General features: G+C 54.5%; 8 protein-coding genes across 8 annotated transcripts; 5 read left to right on the top strand and 3 right to left on the bottom strand.

Moving 5' to 3' along the window:
* Positions 1-282: 282 nt before the first annotated feature.
* On the top strand, positions 283-839 carry NCS54_00013800 (Hypothetical protein; the record flags this gene model as incomplete). Its single annotated transcript, XM_053145795.1, has 2 exons — positions 283-644; positions 800-806. 2 exons carry the CDS (start codon positions 283-285, stop codon positions 804-806), a joined length of 369 nt encoding a protein of 122 aa, XP_053001770.1.
* An 837-nt stretch (positions 840-1,676) lies between these two features.
* NCS54_00013700 (Hypothetical protein) lies at positions 1,677-2,393 on the top strand (the record flags this gene model as incomplete). The annotated part of the gene is made up of 1 exon (XM_053145794.1): positions 1,677-2,393. One exon carries the CDS (start codon positions 1,677-1,679, stop codon positions 2,391-2,393), a length of 717 nt encoding a protein of 238 aa, XP_053001769.1.
* An 830-nt stretch (positions 2,394-3,223) lies between these two features.
* NCS54_00013600 (Hypothetical protein) lies at positions 3,224-7,632 on the top strand (the record flags this gene model as incomplete). Its single annotated transcript, XM_053145793.1, has 3 exons — positions 3,224-7,174; positions 7,224-7,421; positions 7,510-7,632. 3 exons carry the CDS (start codon positions 3,224-3,226, stop codon positions 7,630-7,632), a joined length of 4,272 nt encoding a protein of 1,423 aa, XP_053001768.1.
* Positions 7,633-7,881: 249 nt separating this feature from the next.
* Positions 7,882-8,709, top strand: NCS54_00013500 (Hypothetical protein; the record flags this gene model as incomplete). Its single annotated transcript, XM_053145792.1, has 1 exon — positions 7,882-8,709. Exon 1 carries the CDS (start codon positions 7,945-7,947, stop codon positions 8,707-8,709), a length of 765 nt encoding a protein of 254 aa, XP_053001767.1. The 5' UTR covers positions 7,882-7,944.
* A 266-nt stretch (positions 8,710-8,975) lies between these two features.
* NCS54_00013400 (ERCC4 domain-containing protein) lies at positions 8,976-11,009 on the bottom strand (the record flags this gene model as incomplete). Its single annotated transcript, XM_053145791.1, has 1 exon — positions 8,976-11,009. One exon carries the CDS (start codon positions 11,007-11,009, stop codon positions 8,976-8,978), a length of 2,034 nt encoding a protein of 677 aa, XP_053001766.1.
* Positions 11,010-15,873: 4,864 nt separating this feature from the next.
* NCS54_00013300 (Kinesin motor domain-containing protein) lies at positions 15,874-21,204 on the top strand (the record flags this gene model as incomplete). Its single annotated transcript, XM_053145790.1, has 4 exons — positions 15,874-16,036; positions 16,087-16,410; positions 16,461-20,587; positions 20,641-21,204. The coding sequence occupies 4 exons, from the start codon at positions 15,874-15,876 to the stop codon at positions 21,202-21,204; spliced, it is 5,178 nt and encodes a 1,725-aa protein (XP_053001765.1).
* Positions 21,205-21,804: 600 nt separating this feature from the next.
* Positions 21,805-22,300, bottom strand: NCS54_00013200 (DNA-binding-1 domain-containing protein; the record flags this gene model as incomplete). Its single annotated transcript, XM_053145789.1, has 3 exons — positions 21,805-21,967; positions 22,013-22,136; positions 22,186-22,300. The coding sequence occupies 3 exons, from the start codon at positions 22,298-22,300 to the stop codon at positions 21,805-21,807; spliced, it is 402 nt and encodes a 133-aa protein (XP_053001764.1).
* A 283-nt stretch (positions 22,301-22,583) lies between these two features.
* NCS54_00013100 (PKS-ER domain-containing protein) lies at positions 22,584-23,726 on the bottom strand (the record flags this gene model as incomplete). Its single annotated transcript, XM_053145788.1, has 2 exons — positions 22,584-23,482; positions 23,537-23,726. The coding sequence occupies 2 exons, from the start codon at positions 23,724-23,726 to the stop codon at positions 22,584-22,586; spliced, it is 1,089 nt and encodes a 362-aa protein (XP_053001763.1).
* Positions 23,727-23,729: the final 3 nt, after the last annotated feature.

Here is a 23,729-nt window from a genome sequence, read left to right as displayed (position 1 = left end):
TGTGTGGCCACAATGTGACGATGGCCGAGAACTTATGCACCCTTGCAGGAGGCAAGACAAGGCATTGTAATGGTACATACTGTATCTGGATTCGAATCTCGATCATGACCTCATGGCTGTTCCAAATCCTGTTATTCGACCTGGTGGGTTGAACTTATATGGCCTCGCTCCTCTTGGGAGAAGGGTAGACATAGACAAACGCACAACAATAAACTCGGACCAATTTCAATTTTCTCATTACTCGAGCGACTTGAACAAGAACCGCCCTAAGCACAACCCATCATGTCGGCTACCATGGAAAAGGATCGCGTCTCGGCCGAGTCTGACGACCAGACCTACTCCAGCGAAGAGCAGCCCAAGAAGCAGCGCCGCACCAAGAAGAAGGGCACCAAGTCTGCCCGCCGCAACAAGCAGCAGCAGCAGTCGGGACCCCTAGACCAGCTCCCCGTCGGCGGAGACCTGGGCAACACGGTCGGCGGAGTGACAAACACTCTCGGCGGCGTCACTGGCGGCGCCTTGAACCAGCAGCAAGGCGGCGACGACGGCGGCAAGAGTGATACTCTGCGGCTGAGGCTGGATCTAAACCTCGACATTGAGATTCAGCTCAAGGCGAGGATTCACGGAGATTTGGAACTAGCGCTACTGTATGTTTCACCCCCCCTTTCTCTTCCCCTCATGCCCAATTCCCCTCTCCCCCGTCTTTTGTTTGGCCGTTGTATCTTACTTGGCATTTTCAAATCTCCAGCACCGGGTGAGAGCCGAAGGGACTCGGGCTAATCGCGCTGTCTTGTCTTTGCAGAGGCTAATTCGCTTTTGTTGTCTTGAACTGCAGAAACTAAACGGTGCTTTTTTTATTGTTGTTATGGGTACCCATGTAATGATAGCAAATGTGGACAGTATTGGGCGTTTTTGGGAAACATGGGAAATTCTACACAAGTCAAATACATTGGCATTCTTTTGAGTGAGCACAGAGACACAACCTGGATGATAGAGTGAGAGAGGCCGGATGAGAGATTACTGTACAGTACAAGCTTTTGAAGCCCCGGATAAATCAAGCCGTGAAGCCAAGATGACGATGCCGAGCTCCGGAACCGTCACAGTGCTCACTACTCACAGTACTCAACTCCAAACTTTCAAGTCAATTCCCCGTTGGACGCCACGTTTATGCCGTGAGCCACGCAAAGCCACGAGAGAACGAGGCCATCCGCATTACATTACATTAGCCTCTTGTCTAACCAAGAAAACCGTTGCTCTTCAGGAACGTTTGTTCATTGTTGACAGGGTCCTCGATCCTGTCTCATCTCCATGGCCCGCGTCTCTCCCCTGCTAGCGTCCATCTAACGATCGCCGTGATATAGGACGATCGCTCTTTTTTCGCGACCATCGGACAGGGCTTCCTTGTTCTAGAGCCCTCTCTGAAACTACAGGCCGCGGTTCTTACCGCCCGTGTGGAAGAGGCATTCCGCCCAACAGGGGTTGCCTGCCACTCTGACTGGCCCAATCCAACCTCTTGAGGCTCTCTGCATCTTCTTGTCTTTCGTCATATTCCCCGCAACGCAAGAGGCTTGCGCAAAACAGGTCGACTCAGCACTTCTCTCTAACAAATACTTTCGCCTTCTCCATAAGCGATCCTTCTCAGCCAACGAATATTGTTCCGTGAAACCGCGGAATTCACCATGGCGTCGTCGTCGTCCACCCCTGGCGACGATCCCTCGCACAGCACTTACGAGGTCAACGTCCCCGTGCGCAACGGTCGCGGCGCCGAGCCAGAGGTGTCGAATCCCGAAATCCGCATCCCCAGGATAAAGCCCGTCACAGAAGAGCAATCACAGAAATCACCAGAAGAGCTTGCAGTCGGTTTGGAGGGAAAGTACGTCGATGAGTTTGGCAACATTCTCGACTGGGACGGCACCGTACTTGGTCGTGTTGAAGGGGACCTGCCGTCCATGGTCGGCCGACCAGTTTCGGCTTCTGGAGAGATCCTGGACGCTGACGGAGAGGTGGCGGGACGGGTGTGCGAGAACTACATCAAACCCAAGCTGGAGCCCTTGTCTAGCGGGCTGCGCGTCGACTCTGAGGGGAACATCTATGATGAAGAGGGGAACGTGGTTGGCAAGCTCAACAACAAGCCCAAGGACAAGGACAAGGACGACAACAGCAACCAGACAAAAGAGCAACAACAAGAAGGCGGAAAGGTCAATATTCCAAAACCACCCGCTGTAGCTCCAAGGCCAGATGAACTGTATCTGGATGTCAAGTCGACGTTTGACGGGATCCAACTCATCATCAAGATCCCCACTGTCTTTAACAGGGACAGTAGTCAAAACCAGAACCAGAACCAGAACCAGATCAACAACCAAGGCGAGAATCAGGGTCAGAATCAGAATCGATGATATCTTTTTTTCCTTCTTTCTCCTTTTGGCGCGTTTCAAAAAAAATCACGCCTCGATCGTGTCATGTCATGCATTAGAGTGGTCCTCTCGGAATAATAATCCTCATGGAGAAACCCCTCCCCGTACGCTAGAGTTTACTTTTCTCCTCCTCTTACAAGACGCCGTTCACTTGGAAAAGCCGGTTCTCGCATTGCATACACGTGAAAGGCGAGACAAGCTCAGACCAGTCATCATCTCGATCCAGCCCTCCAACCCGTGAGATCTTCTCCACGTTCAACTCGTGAGGGTGTCGTCTTCCCACCCCGCAAAGCCGGTTTTGCAACCAAGCAATCGTTGGAAGCTCAACCTGCAGTCTAGACCAATCCTTCATCCTGGAAGCTCCAAGGAGGCTCCCATGCCGAGAGCTGCGCTGATACGTCATCCCCATGCCCTCGCCACACCATCCCGCCCGTTGAGATCTTCATCATGACGTGTGGCTGTTGCTCATGTCGTCCGATAACAGGTGCGGCGCAGTATCATGGCTGATAGTCTTGGTGCTCACACTGATGATGTGAGTGTAATTGACGTTATACAACAAGGTTGCAAAGAAACTTGTTTTTTCCATTGCTGTCTAGGTGGTATAAAGATGTGAGGGGATGTGGTGGATGGGTTGAGCTTTCAGTCAAAACAGTATCATTTCAATACCATTCGGCCTACTACTACAACAACATCAACAACAACAACAACAACAAAGTAGCCATCTTAGAAACTAACATTGCGATACCCTCAAAAACCCTCTGTTGATTTCCTTTCCCTCTTGTTGACACGAAAAGATACCCCCCTCCCAAAACATGTCAAACACAAAGGACCCTACCTCCATTCCCGAAGGCCAGGTCAAAGATTCGACACAAGACACTGCTTCCAAAGAGCAGCAGACTCCTGGTGCGTTCACAATCCTGCAGCCGAGCTTGGCGCTTATCGTCCCTATTGCAGTCAATCTTGAATCAGTGCCCCGGAGCGCCGCCGGCGTCGTGAACGATGCCGGGGATGTCCTAGACGACGCCGGCAACACCGTCGGCCACATCGCAGACCCCGACAACCTCAAGAACCTCGTCGGCAACACCGTCAACGACGCCGGCGACGTTGTCAGCTCTACCGGCGACGTCCTCGGCAAGACCTTGCCGATAGGACAGGGCAAGGAGGAGGAGGGGCACGATTCGCACGATGAGGAGCACAGCGAGTACACAACTCAGCCCGCTGAGAAGAAGTCGGAGGGCCTGGGTGATACCGTTGGTGGTCTCACCGGCGCTGTCGGAAAGACTGTCGGAGGAGTTACTGGGACAGTCGGTGACACTGTTGGCGGCGCCACTGATACCGCTGGCAAGACCGTCGGCGGTGTCACTGACACGGCCTCCCAGACCGTCGGTGCCGTTGGCGAGACGGGCAAGTCTGCCGTTGGCGGTGTAACCGGTGGTCTCGGCCTTGGAGGCAAGTCAGAAGGCGAATCTGAAGTTTCCAAGGACATCGAGGCCAAGCAGGAGGAGACACCCGATGTCAAGAGCGAGAGCCAGAAGGACTCCACCATTGGTCTCGAGGACCGCGAACTGCCCACCGGCGAGAAGGAGGCTTCCGAAACCCAGGAGAAGCTCAAGGAGCTTGCTCCCGAGGAGGCCAAGGAGAAGACCACCGAGAGCGAAGATGTCGCCAAGGAAGCTCAGCCCGAAGAGGAGACTGGCGACTTGGCAAAGAAGCCCGAGGAGGTGACAGAAAAGGCCGAGGACGTTGGCAAGGAGGCCCAGCCCGAGGAGAAGGAGACACCAAGCATCCCCGAAGGTGCTCCTCAGGATGAGGCTCCCACATCCGAGATTCCTGAGGGCAAGGCACCCGGGGAGGGTGAACTCCCCGAGGGTAAGGAGGCTGAAGGTGAGCTTCCCGAAGGCGAGCTCCCTGAAGGCCAAGGCCCACCGTCCGAGGCACCACCACCCCCATCCGAACCACCCAAGTCTGAGGCTCCTGAAATCCCCGGCGACGAGGAGGGTGAGTCAAAGGCTCCCGGCACCGAAGATCTCAAGTCGGTTGCTCCCGGTGAGGAGGCCGCTGGCAAGCTAGGCGAGGAGGTGGAAGGCAAGGTTGCCGAGGGCGAAGAGAAGCCAGCCGAAGGCGAGGAGAAGCTTGCTGAGGGAGAAGAGAAGCCAGCCGAAGGCGAGGAGAAGCTTGCTGAAGGAGAAGAGAAGCTCCCTGAAGGCGAGGAGAAGCTTGCTGAGGGAGAAGAGAAGCTCCCTGAAGGCGAGGTCCCAGAAGACAAGCTCGCCGAACAAGAGAAGCTCGGTGAAGAGGGTGAAGAGAAGCTTGCCGAGGGTGAGGAGAAGTCTGTCGAAGGGGAAGAGAAGCTCGGCGAAGAAGCTGAGAAGCTCCCCGGAGAAGAAAAGGCTGGCGAGGAGGGTGAGGAGAAGCTCGCCGAGGGAGAAGAGAAGCTTGCTGAAGGCGAGGAAAAGGCCGGCGAAGTCGGAGAGGAGGTCGAGGAGCCCCTTGACTTCACCATCCTCAAGGGAACCACCGTCGACAAGCAAGGAAACCTCGTCAACGACAAGGGCCATCTCATTGGACGTGTCACCGAGGGTGAGATCAAGCAGCTCATCGGTATGAAGTGCGACGACCAAGGTGTCATCTGGGGCGACTACGGCAAGCAACTCGGCAAGGCTGAACCCCTCCCCGAGTGGGAGCGTGGTGAGCAAAAGGACTTTTCCATCCTCAAGGGCACGACCGTCGACAAGGATGGCAACCTCGTTAACCAGAAGGGTGACATCATGGGTCGTGTCGTTGAAGGTGAGGTCAGGGAGCTCATCGGCATGAAGTGCGACGACCAGGGTATCATCTGGGGCGATTTCGGCAAGAAAGCTGGAAAGGCTGAGCCTGTGGGTGAATGGGAGCGTGGCGAGCAGAAGGACTTCTCTATCCTCAAGGGCACCACTGTCGACAAGGACGGCAACCTCGTCAACGAAAAGGGTCACCTGTTCGGCCGTGTCATCGAAGGCGAGATCAAGCAGCTCATCGGTCTCAAGGCTGATGAGAACGGCAAGATCTGGAGTGATGGCAAGGTCGTCGGCAAGGCAGAGCCTCTCCCCGAGTGGGAGCGCGGTGAGCAAAAGGACTTTTCTGTGCTCAAGAACTGCAAGGTCGACGAGGCTGGAAACCTTCTCAACGACAAGGGAGACACCGTTGGTCGCGTCGTCGAGGGCGAGATCAGACAGCTCAAGGGTCTCAAGTCTGACGAGAACGGCAAGATCTGGAGTGACGGCAAGGTTGTTGGCCGAGCTGAGCCTCTTCCCGAATGGGAGCGTACCCAGAAGAAGGACCTTTCTGTTCTCAAGGGAACCAAGGTCAACAAGGCCGGTAAGCTCGTCGACTCCAGCGGCAACGTTCTCGGCAAGGTCGTTGAAGGTGAGCTGAAGGAGCTCATTGGAAAGCGATGCGACGAGAACGGCGACATCTGGAACGACGCCGGTGAGGTTATCGGCAAGGGAGAGCCGGTTTCTACCGCCGAACGCGAAGACAAGGCGTTCGCTCCTTTCGAGAACTTCCCTGGTGCCACTGTCGAGGCTGACGGCCGAGTCATGTTTGAAGGCCGCCAGGTTGGTGAAGTCGTCGAAGGTGATCTCAAGACTCTCAAGGGCAGCACCGTCGATGAGGATGGTGACATCCTCGACCGCCGCGGCAACGTCGTCGGCAAGGCCAAGGTCTGGGAGGAGCCCGAGCCTGAGGCCGAAGTCGCAGTTGACAAGTCCGCTCTCGCTGGCAAGCGTGTCAACAAGGCCGGCAACGTGGTCAGCCGTGACGGCGAGATCTACGGCCGTGTAGTTGAGGGCAACGTTAGTTCTCTCGTTGGACGCATGTGCGACAAGGATGGAAACATCCGAAGCGAGTCTGGCGACATCATCGGCAAGGCTGAGCTTGTGACTGAGGGCGAGCGCGAGGGTCTCAAAGAGGGACCTTTCGCCGAGCTCCAGGGCTGCACTGTTGCCAAGGACGGCAAGATCGTGACTCCTGCTGGCGATGTCGTCGGTCGACTGACCTCTGGTGACCCCAAGGTCCTCTTCGGTCGCGGTGTTGACGATGACGGTGAGATCCTTGACAAGAACGGCAATGTCATTGGCAAGGCCGAGCGCTGGGAGGAGCCTGAAGTCGAGAAGAAGCAGAACCCTCTGGCTGGCCGAAAGGTGAACCGTGAGGGTAACGTCAACGACCAAGAGGGCAACATCATTGGCAAGCTCACCAGCGGCGACCTCCTCGCCTGCGCTGGCAAGGAGATTGACCAGGACGGTGATGTCATTAACAGCAAGGGAGAGACTGTCGGTCACGTCTCCCTGCTCGAGGATATCCCCCCCGAGCCTGAGCCTGAGGTTGAGGAGGAGCCCGGCGAGACTGAAGAGGAGAGGCTCAAGCGCGAGCAGGCCGAGGCCGAGGAGGCCAAGAAGCAGGAGCAGGCTGAGAAGGACAAGAAGCTTGCAGGCCAGCTCGCCTACGCCATCGGTCAGACTCTGGACAAAATCCGGCCCATCTGCAAGCTGATCGACGACAAAATCAGTGCTGCTGAGGCTCAGCCCAAGGAGGAGCGTGATGAAGAGGAGCTTGTTCGACAAGTTCGACCTCTGATTGAGGAGGGAGGCAAGATTTTGACCGAGACCAACGGTATTATCCGAGGTCTTGATCCTGATGGACGTATCCAAAGGAACGCGAAGCAGAAGGTTGCTGGTGGTGAAGCCACCCCCGAGGAGGCTCAGCTCGCCGAGTTGCTCAAGGAGGTGAGTATCGCATATCCCTAGTCCATGACCACATCACTAACGACAACAGCTTACTGGCAGCATCACTTCGACCATCGACAACGCCAAGCGCAAGCTCGAGGGTATGCCCCATGCCAAGAAGGAACTCAACCCCCTGTGGGCTCTCCTCGCCGAGCCCCTCTTCCAGATCATCGCAGCAGTCGGTCTCCTTCTCAGCGGTGTTCTTGGCCTGGTCGGCAAGATTGTAGGTCCCCTACTAGGTCCACTCGTATGTCCCCTTTTGCTATGTCGTCTCCCCCTTTGGCGCCTCTTTTCCTGCGCCTATCCATGCCCGACGTTTTGCTGACAGCTCACAGCTTGGTGGTCTTGGTCTGGGCGGTCTTCTTGACGGTCTCCTGGGAGGTCTTGGCCTTAACAAGGTGCTCTCGGGTCTTGGTCTCGGAGACGTTGTTGGTTCTCTGACCGGCAAGAAGAAATGAATGACATGATTGAATGCAAGGGTTTTTGAATTGGTTAATTGAATGGTATCTGCACGATAGGAGTTAATTGTTAGTCCACTAATACTACGATTGGGTTGTTTGGTCTTTGAAAGATAATTCCATCTTGCTTGAGTGTAGGGTACCAGTGGAGAAGCCAAAGTGGTGTATACCACATATGCAGCTAACGATGATGAGTCAGCATCTAATCTCAGCAGCATAAAATTTCGACTTTTCCTCCAGCTCACTTCAATCTTCATCAACCAACACCATGCTCAGCTTGCTTCTAGCGTGGCCTCCCTGAGCGACGCGACCATGCGTCTCTTACTCATTCGCCATGGAGAGACAGTCGACAACGTCGCAGGTGTCTACGCCGGCTCCCGAGACTCTGCCCTGACCGCCCACGGCGTCCTCCAGGCTGGACGGTTGGCTGCTCACCTAGCCGAGCACGTCGAGGTTGATCGCATGTTCTCTTCCGACCTCCAACGCGCGGCAATTACTGCTCAGGCGATCCTCGATGCGCAGAAACGCGCCACGGGGGTGAAGCTTGTCGTGGCTCCGGAGCTGAGGGAGAAGGACTTTGGGTCTGGCGAGGGTGTCAAGTTCGGGTTGGCTTTCGAGTTTGAGGGCGAAGAGACACCGGAGGCTATGAGGAAGCGATGTGATCGCTTCTTGGGTGAGCATCTTGGTCCCCTGCTGTACGAAGACTCTACCGTCTGCATCGTCGCACATGGCATCCTCCTCGGTGTTCTCTACAAAGCACTCTGCGCAAGACTCTCGCCTGTCACGATAGCTCCTGGCGCCCAGGCAAGGCCACGTCCTGCCTCTACTCCCTTTCACCCTTCCTGGAGCAACACTGGGTATTTGGAAGCTGTCATCACGGCTCTTCCAGACACCAAGGGTCGCTTCCAGATGCGCGTCGACAAGGTCAACAGCGTCGAACACACCAAGACCCTGAAAAGGACTCGAGGTGGCATTGGCAGTGCCAAGTTCGACGCCAAACAAAAGACGATGGACTCGTTCTTCACGCCTGCGCCGAAAAAGCCCAAGTGTGAAGAAGAGGACATCGTCTCCAAATAAATGGTACGTTTACAATTTTTTCTTTCTTCTAACCAACCCCCAAGCACATGATGAAAAAGCAAACTCACAGACCTGTACCGAAAGTACACATGTGGAAACAACTTTGTCCAACCGCTGTCTGACAGCTTGGTTCAATTCGTCTTTTGTTATGATTGTCTTTGTCGATAACCTGGCTAACGACGAATTTGCAGATTCATTACTCCGTACTCTTCAGCTAGCGTAGCTCAATATCATAATCTAATCATGCCATCGCGTCTCAATAAATATTATACATCTGTGCTTGTCTCGTCTTGTCCCGTGAATACTTTGTACATGCGTCGACTGACTGCCTGTCCGATTGTGCGATCCGAAAAAGTGCCATCTTTGTTTGCGCTCTTCCTCACGCCCTCTAGACGTGTCGGACCGCCAGCCTCCAGTCCTCGAACCAGCTCGCTGACGCTGGTAAATTCCTGCGCGACTCCATAGGCAATCGGTGCCGTGACTCTGACGATCTCTTGGAGCATCTTGACGTAGGTGTCTTTTGTATCCTCGCCCGTCTTGACCTGTCCACTCTCCATGCAGAAGCCAGCGACAAGAGTTGCCTGATCCCGTTGCTTTCTGTACGGAATTGTCGATACGTGCTGGGTAAAATTGACGATCCACTCTGCCGTCTCGAGGGGGATCGTGGTGTGGTGAATCAGGACGTCGTGCATCACCTGCAACTGCAGGAGAGCGTCCTCGATGGTCTCCTCAGGTATGTAACTCTCGGCAGGCTTGTTACGGCGGCTGGAGTTGCATGCTGAGGCTTCTTGAGCCCGTACGCGAGAAGTAAACTGCCGGTTGCGAAGGTTGCGATTCTTGCGCATCCACGGGATTAGACCCTCGAGGAGATAGAGAATATGGTGGGCAGAGAAATGTCTTTCCATCTTTTCAACGTGGGAGGATAGCTCATCATCCAAGGCAAGTTTGACGAACTCATCAGCCGTCATGACAACAAGGGCATGCTTTTCGTCTTGCAGACGTAGCGGGATAGGCTCCCAAAGACCAAGATCGTCATTGAAACGACTCTTGACTTTTCTGCGCCACTTGATCACATTGTCAACAGGACTTTCCCAAGTTGTGAACTGCACATCAAGCGGCTCCAGCATAGCAGTGAGTTGGGTTGTAATCGTCGGGTTCAGGCTTGAAGGGATATCGACCATCATCTCTGGAGTCGAGACCTTCTTGTCCGTCCGGAGCTTGTTGACCTCGGCCAAAGCAGCATTTCGCTCCTTCTCGCGGGCCTTTGCCTCCTTGGCTTCCTGCTTCTCGCGACGCTTCGTTTCCTTGTCGACCTCTTTTGCTGCGGCTCTCGCTTCCTTCTCACGGGCCCTATCTGCTGCTGACTTTTTGCTCGTGGTTGTGGTTGTGGGTTTTGACCGAGATCTAGATTTTGATGGTATAACGTCGCTTTGGGAGCGCTGAAGCTGCGATCGACGCCGAATCTTCGCTATGTCGAAGTTGGAAATGTCTGGCAAATCATCTTCTGAGTTGTCGTTGGCATCCGAGTCGTCGATGTCAATAACGACATGACCTTGGTTGCCAGGCGGAGAAGAGTCAAAAGAGCAAACTTCTGGTGCTGAGCTAGAAATCGGATCCCATGTAGCTGTTCGCCTATGTAATGACTTGGAGACCGGCGCAGTGGTACGAATAGGTGATGGTGCTATGGGATCGACGGCTTTCGAGGTATTCGGTAACGGTTGTGAAGAGCTTGCAAACGGATCTGAGGATTCGAAAGGTCTTGTAGCTGGCTTGGGCGGCGCGAGATGTATAGGTCGGGGAGAACTGGCGAAAGGGTCGTCATCGTCATCGGGCTCGACAGTGTTTCTCGCTGGTTTAATCGGGCCAGGGACTTGGGGTCTCCGCACGGGTGATTGGTGATGTTCTGGTGAACTCGTGACTTCGATAGGGTCGGGGATCGTATAGGTTCGACCTCCTCCTATCTTTCGTACAGGGGGGAGAATGGCTTGCGGCTCTTGTCCTGGAGAAGTACGCTTTAAAGGACGGCAAGGTTGCGCTGGAGAAAGATGTCGCTTTTTACTCCCGGTCGTCTCCGTGAGTATGGGCTCGTCTAGGTCGATAGTGGTATCAAAATCATCGGAAAAGAAGAGAGGTTCTTCTTGGGGGATCGAAGCATGGGTATTTCTCCCATTTGGGACATCTTTTACTTGCTGCGCAGTCCGCAGCTCGTCATGGCGAACAGTGGCAGCAGCAGGTCGAGGTAAAGAAGGTGGAGGGTTTGACGGGCTGGATGAGATGAGGTCAATCACCTCGGGCGCCATCTTATCGATATTTCTGTATAGGAACCATTGATGTCGGCTTGATCAACCTCGAGGCATCGCCGTCTGCTTTTTCGATGGAGGGGTGGTAGCCTGCGCGATGTGACGCGACGACTCTGATCTGGGCTAACACGAAAAACGCCAAAGTCACGTGGTCAACTACACGCATTAAATTACGCTCTCCCCCCTGCTCGCCCTGTCACTCTACACGCAAGTCAAATAATACCAAGGCCGAGAATGACGACGATTTTGATGATGATGCCTGAGCAGCACCACATACTTGGTCATGGCTGGTCGTGGACAGATGGTTTCATTGGGAGTTGGGAGTTGGACTGATCATTTCTTTGGTGATGGGATACTTCTTTAATAGATACCTACCCGTGTGGCGGGGGGTTCAGGACAGACTGTTTGCACTGTATCATTAAGCCAGCTAGTTAATGATAGCATAGTGTTAAGGAATAACATCTATTAAATATGTAAGCCTGTTATAGCTCTATTGGGGGCTTATTATTATATTATGGCTCTATTATAACTGATATCTGTGATTAGAGGGTATTATGCTAAGTGTTTATCATAAAGCCATAATGTTGACCTAGCAGTATGATGCAAGCCATGCGCCACACTGTCCTGAACCCAACTGCCCCCCTTCACCCGGGTAGGTAGTATGCCCAGGAGAATCTCGAAATGCTAGGCTGGAACTCTTGGGAGTCTAGATAGCGAATGCAAAAAGCGATGGCAATATCTTCTTCATAGGTATGTTTAATGAGTGATGGATCACGAGTGTAACCTCGAACTAGGATGCTCTCAGTGGATGGATCGTAGGCTCTGTATGGGGTCGCTCGTGATGGAGAAGCCTGTATTTCGCCAGAGGGAATTTGAAACATTCCCATGAAGACTTCCAGGTGGGCTCAGCTTCCCTGCTTGCCGTGAAACGAAACCATTGTGTTCAAAGTTGATGTGTACCAGCCAAAGTTTGGCAATTCGCCGAGATGTTGCATTCAAGCTCTAATCGACCTGATCCTCGCCGTAATCCTCCTCCACAACATTCTCTTGTTTCTCGTACGGAGGTTAGAGCAGTTAAATACCCCATGAGAGGTTTAACCTTTCATGACAATGCGGCTATGTATGACTCTTCTACTGCGGGTAGCAGAAGGTTAAAAAAAAAAAATGAAAAATAAAAAAAGGCCACTGTGTTAGCATTGGGATATGATGCTATGATGTGTTGATAATGTGTTCTTTATTATAGTTGAAGCCCGGCCCTTGTTGGATTAACTGAGCCACAAGATCGTGAAACGAAACGCTGCAGTGGTTGTGGGCTGAAAGTGCCACTGAGGCTGTCCACGTTTAAGGTTGGCGTGGCATAGTGGAGGGCTCACGGGATCGTAGAGTTTTATTGTCATGGATGCTTGAATGGTCTGTGTTGACTACTTCGACTTTAAGTGCCTCGGCTTTTGATCGCATGCAGCTCATACAAATCTCGATGGTCTTGTCCAGTTGGTGTAGTTTCGCCCTGGAGTCTCGACTGAAGCCACCATCGAATATTGGTCCGTGATGAGCCGGCGCGAAGCTGAATAATGTCACATCGCTTCGTCCACGCAAAATCTCAATGGGGAAATACCCCGGCACTTAGAGTTCTTTGGCCGATACTAATTTAACGGAAGTGGAAATGGCCTCGTGTTAGCTGAGAGAAGGTTCAGGGTAAGGATGTCAGCGATTGACAGCACACCATGAGAGTTTCAAAGACGGTGGCGTTCGCCTATGTTGCCCTCTTCGTCGTCTTATCATCAGACATTGCTAACGGTACGATAGTAACTTTACGGTACGGTTGATCTTCCTGGAGGGATGGGGTCCGATCGTTGATTAACAATCAGTATCGAACTCACCATTCCATTGAGATGTCACGACCGGGCCACGAGGCGGGATACCACTTGCAAGAATGTCTCGAGCTAGCTTACTACGACACCCCTTGCCTCTGCGGGACGATCAACTGCCGTTACAGAGCAGTATCGTGTCTCAGCGACCAGCCTTGCTCTCGGAATCCTCACTGGCAAGGTTGCCCAGGCAGTAAAACACGAAAGTCTGCCATAGGAACGAGCCAGCCACGCAAACAAAAGGCGAAACGACAGTGCTGGATGCCAACCTCATTGCACTTTACAGGTGGATAACCCAGCCATCGATAGTTACGGGCCACGGCTAATTGCCCCTGAGATTTGATGAAGGGGGATCGAGTGATGGACACCTGACAAAAGATCATCGGTCCTCATTACAGTGCCGCTCGCTTCGAGCGCCGACTCCGGACGCTCGGTATCCAGAGACAAACACCGTTAATGACGGCGGAGGTTCCGTCCATCGTTAAGGCTGACGAGTGAAACTGTCTGGCCGCCGTCCGACACCAGCATGAGATCTGGCAGCCTGCCAAGGCGCGTGGCATGGGAACGCTGGCTTGCGCTCCCTGCTGTGGCACGAACTGTCGACCTTGTTTCTGCATGTCTGAGTGGAGGTCTCCACTGCCGATTCGAGGCTCGCTGAACACTTGGATCTTGATGCGAAGGAGATGACAATCATGTGTATGGCACAATGCACGCTGAATAGACAATTAACCAAACCTTATCGCCAACCAACAGCCTGCCGCCCCTTGCACGGCTGATTGACGTTGTTGTCTCCATCCATGGGGAATAAAGAGGACAAAGTGCAAGGCCAGGGTCGGGACGGAAGAGAAGTGGGGGCCCGACCTGAAACTTGCCGTGGACGCAATGTGTCTGCCCCCGCGAATTGCTTCTGTTCAAGCAGAGGCGTTCCAAACAGAAATGGCTGCAGCAATGTTTTCTGTTACTTGCTTCTTTTTGCAGGAAAATGGTGCCATTTGATACCGGGCCGCTCTAGGGTTCGGCACGTTCAACAAGCTCCATTCCGATAGTGGCTCTGGCGAGAGTTTGGTGCGTGTCGTGTCGGACCAACAAGGGAAGGGTGGAGGTGTGACAGGCTTGATGCCGCGTAGCAGAAGCATCATCTCGTCAGAGACCCTAGGATCAAACAGTAGCCGCCCAATATATTGAACAGACCGACCGACAATCGCAGCTCGGAACCGTGGATTGCCGGTTTGACTGAGCAGAAAAGTCAGAGAACCGGCCGGGTAATAATGGCGCGCCTTGCATTGCACCGCATCGCATTGCTTCTCTGCACGGCATTGTCTTTGCGTGTCGACGCTGTCCTGGACAGTACATGACTTATGGCCCGTTGTACTCTGTACATGCGTGGGATGATGGTCGACTAACGAGAGTGGACAACGCCCGGCGGTCGGACAGGGCCCTGAGTTCTGTGATGGAAAACATCCATCGCATGAGCAAGGACAGGGAGGTACGGAATAGATGGCTGGAACAGCGCCCCTCCATCACACGCGAATGGCTGGCTGGGGTGGGAAGCCGTTCAACCGCTGGATATCGAGAGCGTTTTCTTGCAACGGTATCCACGGCTCCAGCTCAAAGGAAGCCTTCGTACCTGCATCGAAGCGCGACTATGTGCCGCTAGCGACGGCGCGTCGGGACTTCACCAGCCCCTGAATATCGAGAAAGGAGAAGAAAAAAAAAAGCGTCGGCCTCGGGATGATGAGGAGGCACTTGGGTTGGTAGGAGAAACTGGTGGGTGGTTGGGTGTGGTGTGCTTCTGCAACCTGGCTGGACGATCTCAAATGAGGGTCGGAGTTGCAAAGCACCATGCTTTGGTAAGCGCGGACTTTGGTGGACAGAATAATCAGCACGCTTTGGACCTGTAAGGCATGCACCTCCCGCTATCCTTTCTGTCCAGCCACACCTCGAAACAGTTTCAACGCCTTTCCCAGAGCTCTTGCGACACTCTCAGGCTTGGGCTCTTGCAACGGACATGGCCCTTTTGGCCCGATGCTAGGGGACCCGAGCACGCGGTGGCTAGGAGAAACCAGGGTCTGTGCCGCTAAAAGCCCGCGCGGGCCAGGTACAGCGCCCGGGGCTCCCCCGTAGCACAGCTCTCCAGCCAGTAGGCGTCGTCCCCGTCCGCAGCCTAAAGCGCACTTAGCGCCCCAGAGCAATCCAGGGGTCGAGCCCAGTGCCAGTGTGGACGAGTGTGGACGGGAGGTACCTGGAGCCCAGTCCAGTCCCTGGGAGGCGGTCTTGACAGCCCCCCTCCATCCAATCCCCTTGGCTGCCAGTCCAGTGAATGGAAGGAACCTGGAAGTCACTGAGGTCTCGTCCCCCCTGGCCCTGATTCCACTTCGAGGCTGTCCAGGTCCCGTCCACGTCCCTTTTTTCTTTGCTCTGGTCTCCGACTCCTGAACTGAAGCGTTCAACGTCCAATCCAACGTCCGACGTCTTTACCTACCTAGTATTTCTCCTATCCTGCTGTCGCGTCGAGCATCTTCCATTGCGCGTCGCCCGTGGATTTCCCTCTCTTCTTCACCCATCCTCGTACCCGACGACGCCCCCGCTAGCGACAATTGTCCCCTCCTGCACTGGAACGAAGAAGCAGTCGTCGGAACTCGTCGCCAGATCGCCAGTCCCTCGCCTGTTTAATTACAAACCCCCACACCCCTAGTCGGGATAAACACTCTCGTTCTCTGCCTCGCAGTCACCTGTGGACGCTGTTAGGGACGTATTGCCGCCCGCGAGACTGTCTGGGACACTTGGCGACCATCTCTCCGACGACACCGCCCGTTACACAGCAGATCTATCTATGACGCCGTAAAGGACGATTCCTTCTCCCTCGGCGGACCTCAACATCTCAAAGCCCTTCGCGGCCTTTCGAGCTCGTTTGCGACGACTTTCTTTGACCGCCGCTGACGACGTACAACGGCTGAGACATCGCGAATCTCGACGACAACTCACCAGCAACCGCCATGGCGAGCTCGCCGCCAACCTCCCCAGGAGGGATTCAGCGGCCTCTGAGCGCCGCCATTTCCAGAGCTGCGCCCAGGAGCACTAGCCGGTTAAGCATGACGAGCAAGACGGGAGGTGGTAGTAGAGCCTCTGACGAAGACAGCCGGACGGCGGTCAAAGTCGGTATGTTGTTCGGTGTCGCTGCCCCTCCGAGATGCTAACTTTGGTGATAGCCGTCCGTGTACGACCACCGCTGAAGTCGACCGATCCTGGTTACGATCTTATCCCACAGCGATTCCAGCGATCCATGGTGCAGACCACTTCTGATACCAGCCTCGCAATCGATTCACCGCAGGGGCGCAAACTTTTCGTCTTTGACCGCGTTTTCAGTTCCGATGTGATGCAAGATGGCATTTGGGACTATCTCTCTGACTGCGTGAATGCTTTCACGCAAGGATACAACGTGTCGTTGCTGGCGTACGGTCAGTCCGGCGCTGGTAAATCGTACACAATGGGTACCTCGGGTCCTGGCGAGCAGCATGACCCTGAGCTCATGGGTTGGTCCAACTTACTTGCAGCGCGCGCGACCCGCTAACCAGTCTTCTAGGTGTCATTCCTCGAGCTGCCGCAGCCCTTTTTGAGAAGCTCGATTCACCAACGGGATCGTCCAAGTCGAACCGCAGTTCCATGTCTCACCTTCGAAGCCCTCGAGGATATGCTCAGCAGAATCCGCTTGGCGACCGCAATTGGTCTCTCAGAGCTACATATGTCGAGATTTATAACGAACAGCTTCGTGATCTTCTCGTTCCCGAGTCAACTCCTCTCAATGAGCGCGGAAATGTCGCCATTCGCGAAGACACCAAGGGCAATATCATTTTGACGGGCCTTCGACAGGTGGAAGTGAACTCGGTGGAGGATCTCATGAATGCTCTCAACTTTGGATCGTCGATTCGTCAGACTGATGCCACCGCTATCAACGCCAAATCATCGCGATCTCACGCCGTCTTCTCCCTCAACCTTGTTCAGCGCAAGAGCAAGTATGGCTCTGGTTCTGGTGCCGAGAAGCGCTTCTCCGTGCCTCTCGAGGCTATGACCGGCCAGGACGTTACGGTAACTGTCGACAGCAAGCTCCATTTCGTTGATTTGGCTGGTAGCGAAAGGCTCAAGAACACTGGTGCGCAAGGTGAGCGTGCCAAGGAGGGTATCTCTATCAACGCCGGTCTTGCTGCCCTTGGCAAAGTCATCAGCCAGCTTTCGTCTCGAAACCCTGGCGCCCACGTTTCGTATCGTGATTCTCGCTTGACCAGACTCCTCCAGGATTCGCTTGGTGGCAATGCCATCACCTATATGATTGCTTGCGTTACGCCTGCCGAGTTTCATCTGAGCGAGACCCTCAACACGGTTCAGTATGCCCAGCGCGCCCGAGCTATCCAGTCTAAGCCACGAATCCAGCAAGTCGAGGAGGGTGATAAGCAGGCCGTGATTGACCGCCTCAAGGCCGAAGTTGCTTTCTTGCGTGAGCAGATCCGCAGCGCAGAGCGTGGTGGCAGTAGCCCGAGACGCAATGCCCCTGGCCCCAGCGAGCGATCTGATCGACAGAACGAGCGTGAGGTCGAGCTCCAGAACCAACTTTTGGACACCCAAGAGAACTATACTGCTCTCAGTCAACGCCATGCGCGTCTCATTGCCGAGCTGGCCCGCGCCCGCGAGAATGAGTCGGACGAAAACCACGACGATGCCCTCGGTGACAGTGCTACTGACCGCCTGAACCGATCCAACTCGTTCGCACAGGCAGTTGAACAGGTTGTCCTTGAGTATGAGAAGACGATCCAGTCACTTGAACAGTCGCTCTCCAGCACTCGCAGCACTCTCTCTAACACCGAGACCAACTTGCTTGAGAAGGAGACAAAGTGCGCCTATGTCGAGACAATCAACAATCAGCTCCAGTCCCGGCTGCAGAAGCTGATGGACCGCGAAGCTAGTACTGAAAACTACCTTCATGATCTCGAGGCTAAGTTGGACGGCCACACCAGCGGCGAGGAGAAGAACGCAACCATCATCATGGAGCTTCGTAAGGAGATTGCTCGTGTGCGAGAGAACGAAGCCTCGTGTGAAGACTACATCTCAACCCTTGAGGAGCGCCTTGCTGAGGCGGACCAAGATGCTGAGCTGATGCAGCGAGAAATCGACCGCCTTGAACAGGTTGTTGAGCGCCAACGAAGCCTCGGCAAGCTTGACTCGCTTCTTTATGAGCTTGATCAGATCCAAGATGGCAAGGAAGCTGAAGGAGAGAAGGCATCCGAATCTGCGCCCGTCGAGCCAACCAACGGCACGGCTTCGCGCCGTGGCATGGCTGACCACTCTCGAAGCATGTCTCATGTGAGCCGCCATAGCCAGATGGAAGAACCCATTCCTGAAGGTGACGAGGAACAGGACACTACCCAACACAAGATTGGCACCGTCAAGGAAGAAGCTGAAGAAGATAAGCAGCAGCACCTTGAGAGGCCTGAAGAAGAGGTCCCACCTCAGAGCCCGGCTCAGTCCAAGTTTGTGGCGGACAAGCTCGAGTCCGTGACCCAGGAGCTTATCGATCTCCGTGTTGAGCACGAGTCGACTCTCCACGACTACGACTCGCTGCACCACAAGTATGAGGACGCCATGCGAAAGCTCGCGGAGCTGCAGGATTCCATCGATGAAGCGCGTCACCCACAACGCATTCGTGACTCAGTGATCTCTGTTGCCACCCCGATACACACTCGACCAGAGTCCTTTTTGTCAGACGCGAAGACGAGCGATTTGAAGGATGGCCCACGGTCATCCTTTTCGCGATCGCTCTCCTCGGAGCTATCCTCGGCCATGGATTCGCCTGCTACCGCGGCGTCTTCTAATGCCGACACCTTGTCTGAGGATGGCACAGCCACCGCGAAGCCAGCAGCTGTTTCGACGGAGGATCTTCAGCATGCTCAGAGCGTCGAGCTGGCGGCCGAGCTTGACCGACTCAAGACCATGGCGCAAGAGCGTGAGGCTGCTGAGAAGGAACTGGCTGAGCGGTATGCCCAGCTGGAGTCAAAGCACAGCGAGACTCTCGATATTGTTGAGGAGCTCAAGACGGATCTCACCCGGGCGCGCGCCTATGAGGCTACCTCACCTCGCTCAAGCACTCCTATCATCCGACGCAAGTCAAGCCAGAACCTCCTTGCCGCCGACCGTGCTCACCGTTCGTTTGCATCCCTGCGTAACATCGCTGCTGAGAGCTTCGAGAACAGGCCGGAGTTGATGCAGAGCTTCGAGCTCAACATCAACGCCGCCATGCACGAGCTTCACACCAGAAGCGAGCGTATCCAAGAACTCGAGGCGGACGTTGCGGCCGCTAAGAAGGAGATGGAGACCAAGATGACGATTATCTCGGGACTGACTCGGGAGCGTTCGAGTCTCAAGTCCAGCCCCATTGAGATGTCCATGGTTGCAAACCTGCGGGATCAGCTTGAGCAGAGTGAGAGGCAGCTTAATGACACAAGGAACGCGCACCTCGCCCGTGAGCAGACACTCACAACTGAACTCGAGTCTCTCCGCCAAGCTCTGGCGTCCAGACCCGATCCTAAGGAAGTTGAGGAGTCTGAGCAGAAGCATGAACAACGCATTGCTGAGCTGCAATCGGAGCTGGAAACCTGGGAGAACAAGCACAAGGAGGCGCTTGACACGATGGCGAAGACGGAGGCGGCGATGCGCGGCACGATCCAAGAGCTCGAGTCTCAAGTGGCATCCACTAGTGCCCAGCTCACTCATTCCCAATCTCACCAGACCGGCGAGAAGGATGACTCAGTCAGGGAGGCCGAGCAACGGCAACAGAACCTCATCAGTTTCCTCCGTAGCGAGATTGATGAGTACAAGGCCATCATCAACAGCAACGCTGCTAAGGTTGCCGAGCTGGAGCAGTCTCACTCTGCAGCCCGTTCTCAGTTGGATGAACTCAACAAGGCTCATGCCTCAGTTCAGGAGGATAACGCCCACCAGCTGGAGCTTGTTGCCAAGCTTGAGGAGCAGCTTGCTGCCCATGATGAGGCCACCAAGAACCACCAGGCAAGCCTCGAGGAGCTCAAGGCGAACCATGCCAAGGAGCTGGCTGATATCAAGACTCGGGAGCAGAAGGGCTATGAGGAGCAGGTTGAAGTGTTGCTGTCAGAGCATGCTGACAGTGTTCAGCGCCTGGAGAACGAACTTGGCGAAGCTCGTGATGATCTCATGAAGATTGCTTCTCAGGTCGCCTTTGCTCTGGGACTGGATGTCAGTGTTGAGAAGCTGACAGAGCGAATCAACGATCTCGCTGTTAGTCAGCAGGCTCTCGCAGAGGAGAAGAAGAAGCGTGGTGAGATGGAGTCACATGTCACTGATCTTACGACAATCAACGACAAGATCGTCCAAGATCTCGAAGCCGCTAGATCCTCGTTGGCTGAGATGCTCGGTGCTGTCGACAAGCCTGGACCTCTTGCGGAACAACTTGCAGCTGCCAAGAACAAGATGGCGGATCTAGACACTCGCAGCAAGAAGAACAGCCGGCTGGTGGAGGAGCTGGAGGAGCAACTGCAGAATAACTTTGATGAGGTGCAGATGACCAATAACCGTCTGAGCACGTTGCAGACAGAGCGGAACGCGGCACTGGATGAAGCTAATGCGGCTACTGCACGCCTCCAAGCCGAGCTGGAGGTGGCCCGTGAAGATTACGCAGCTCTCCAGGTAAGTTGACTCATGCATGACGTTTTGGTTGGATACACCACTAACAGCGACAGGCCAAGTTTGATGAGTTGAGCGCTGGCGTCCAGCGATCGAACTCTAACTCAACCATCCGCAAGAGCGCGTCGCACGTGTCGCTGCCCTCACCACCACCAGCTATCCCACTTCCACCTTTGCCGAATGGCGCGGGCTCTCCCGTCAACGGCGTTCCCAGCTCTCCAACCAATGCCCGCCCTGCCAGCAAGGACAACATCAACATTTCCCAGATCACCGAGGACCAGGAAGCACGCATCCGAACCATCGAGAAGCACCTCGATGCCGAGCGCCAGCTTACGCAGACGCTCGAGGATGCCCTCACCGATTTGGAGAAGCAGACCAAGCAGGTCAAGTCCGACTGCGATGCTTGGAAGAAGCGTGCTCAAGAGCTCGAGGCGGAGGTGAAGGAGCTCAAGGACCGCCCCCCACCAGAGCCGGTTCAAGACAACCGCTGGAGCGTTCAGGCCGTCGAGGAAGAACGCAAGAAGCGACAAGCAGCCGAGGCGGCCCGTCGCCAGCTCGAAGAGCGGATGAATGCCATCAGCAAGAGCAAGAAGAAGAAGGGAAGCCTGAACTGCTTCTAGGGGGGGCTAAGCTGCGCCTAGAGGGCCTTTTGGCCTGGTTCAGAGCTCGATCGACCTGTGCAGTCGGCATGGGGTTGATTGAGCGAGGGAGGAGAGGTTTTGCAACGCTTTATGTCCCATGACGTTTTCTGCTTTTGTTGTTGTTGCTGCTGTTGTCGTTGTTCACCATATTCCCCCCCTCGCGTTTACTATCCGGTCTGACGGCTTTTCACGTCGGGCATCCTGACCTAAGATGGCGAGACTTGATTTCCAGCACTGGCCAGGAGTTTGGAAGGGATTTTTCTACTTTTTCTTCTCTTTTTTTTTTCTGATTCTTGGCGAGAGAATACCACCTACACGAGCAGCTCGAGGCATGATGTGATTCGAAATTTTGTTTTTCTCCCATCTGTCATTTGTATCTTTATTTTCCCCCTTTGACAGATGGGACTGGGTGGCTTTCTTCTTTTTTTTATCTTTTTTTATTCTCTTTCGTTTGAAGAATGAGCGGAAGATGGGATGATTGTATGATGACCCTCGTTTGGGTCGATTTACATATACGGGACGAATTCGTTCCCGCACGATAGTGGTAAATACTAGTTGTTCAAGACCTTCCATGCTATTTCACTCGCTGTGCTCATTTTCGTTTTCCTCGGATGGTAATGTTTCTGGGAACCATCCGTACTCGGAAAAGTCTACAGAGAGCTCTCCTAGTGCGCTTGTTGTTACTTGTACCCCTTCAGCCTCGAGAGCTGTGGCTTGTGTGCGAGCACCTTGGGGTTGAGATCTGGACTGTTAGAAGGATTTTCGATGTGTGATGGGGTTGGCTAACCTCGGAGAAATCATGCCCTTTGCGTTAATGACTCTTTGCCATGGGACGTTTTCGTGGTTGAACCGCTCATCTGTATTGGAGGGGAGATGTTTTAGGCAGATGCCCACCTGGCGAGGACGCTGGGCTGCTTAGATGTTAGCCATGATGGTGATTTGCTCGAGTTGAAGGCTTACGAGTGCCGACTAGCATGGCAATGTGGCCATACGTAGTTACTCTGCCGTGAGGGATCTCTTGGACGGCCGAGTATACAGCGTGGAAGAAGGCTGCTGCTTCATCTGAGCGGGTCATTCTGGACGAAGTAAGGTAGTTGAACAGCTAACGTATAGCGAGGCCCTGGTATACAAGATGGATTGAATCTTGGTGGACTAGGTACTTATGGTGTTGAGCTACTGTCGTTGTGCGAGACTGGATCGAGCAATCATTCACAGGGCGTGTGATGCGATTTGCGGGGTATGGAGTTAGCGAGTTGCTTACTCTACACTTGTAAGATTGTGTTTGTAATTCTTCATCATTCATCTCATCTCATCTCTAGTCTACATCTAATTCTACATCCTTCATCATCGTCTATCGTCTATTGCTCAGCGTGCTTCTCGTTAACCAGGACATATCGATACCGAGCCTTGCCGGCCTCCATATCCTTGACCGCCTGGTTGGCATCCTTCAGCGATCGCTTCTCCACCCACGGCTTGATCTTCTTGTCAACGGCCAGCTGCAGCATCTCCTTAATATCGCTAGGGGATCCGATGGCGCTGCCGCCGACCTTGAAACCACCAGCGATCAGGGTGAAGGCGTTGATGGGGGGAAGCTCGCCGCCGTCGGGAGCTCCGACCTGGATGAAGTTGCCGCCGTAGCGGAGGAGGCTCAGATACTGGGTGAGGGGCATCTTGGGGCTGGAGACGGTGCTAATGATGAGGTCGATGGATTGGGCGTGCTTTGTTGCCCAGTCCTCGTCGTCTTCAGTGGCGATGTACTCATCGGCTCCAAGGGCTAGGACCTCGTCTCTCTTGGATGCCCGACGAGAGATACCGATGACCTTGTCTGCGCCGAGGGCCTTGGCGAAGAGGACACCGAAGTGACCGAGACCGCCGACACCGACAATTCCGACTGTCTTGCCGGGGCCGCAGCCGTTGTTGCGGAGAGGAGTGTAAACGGTGACACCGCCGCAAAGCATGGGAGCGGCGTCCTCGGATGCAAGACCATCAGGAATCTTTACGACAAAACGCGAGTCTGTGCGGTTATAGTCGGCGTATCCACCATACGACTTTCCCACGTCACCGGGGTAGATGGAACCGTAAGTGTTGATGCCGTTCTTGCAGTAGTTGGTGAGTCCCGCGGAACACGCGGGGCAGTCATCCCGAAGACAGCTTCGTGCCTGAGCACCCACACCGACACGATCTCCGACTTTGATGTCTTTAACATTGCTGCCGACGCGGACGGCCTTGCCGACAATCTCGTGGCCGACGCAGCAGGCTGGTCTGATGTCAGTGGGCTGTTTGGCAGGGGTTTGGCGATGGCTTCACTTACGATAAGGGGTCTCTCCCCATCCGGATCGCAGCATATGGAGATCGGAACCGCAGATACCGCAGTGGGTGATTTGGATGTCGACGTCGTCTTCCTCCCACTTCTTGGGCTCAAAGGGACCCCATTCCATCTTGCCGTTGACGGCGTCGGGGGAGTGGCCGAGCCAGCCCTGGAACTCGTAATCGGTCGACATTTT

This window comes from Fusarium falciforme, chromosome 1, assembly GCF_026873545.1.
Source record: "Fusarium falciforme chromosome 1, complete sequence".
In the NCBI taxonomy this organism is placed as follows: Eukaryota; Fungi; Ascomycota; class Sordariomycetes; order Hypocreales; family Nectriaceae; genus Fusarium; species Fusarium falciforme.
This window is presented reverse-complemented; position numbering and strand designations above follow the sequence as displayed.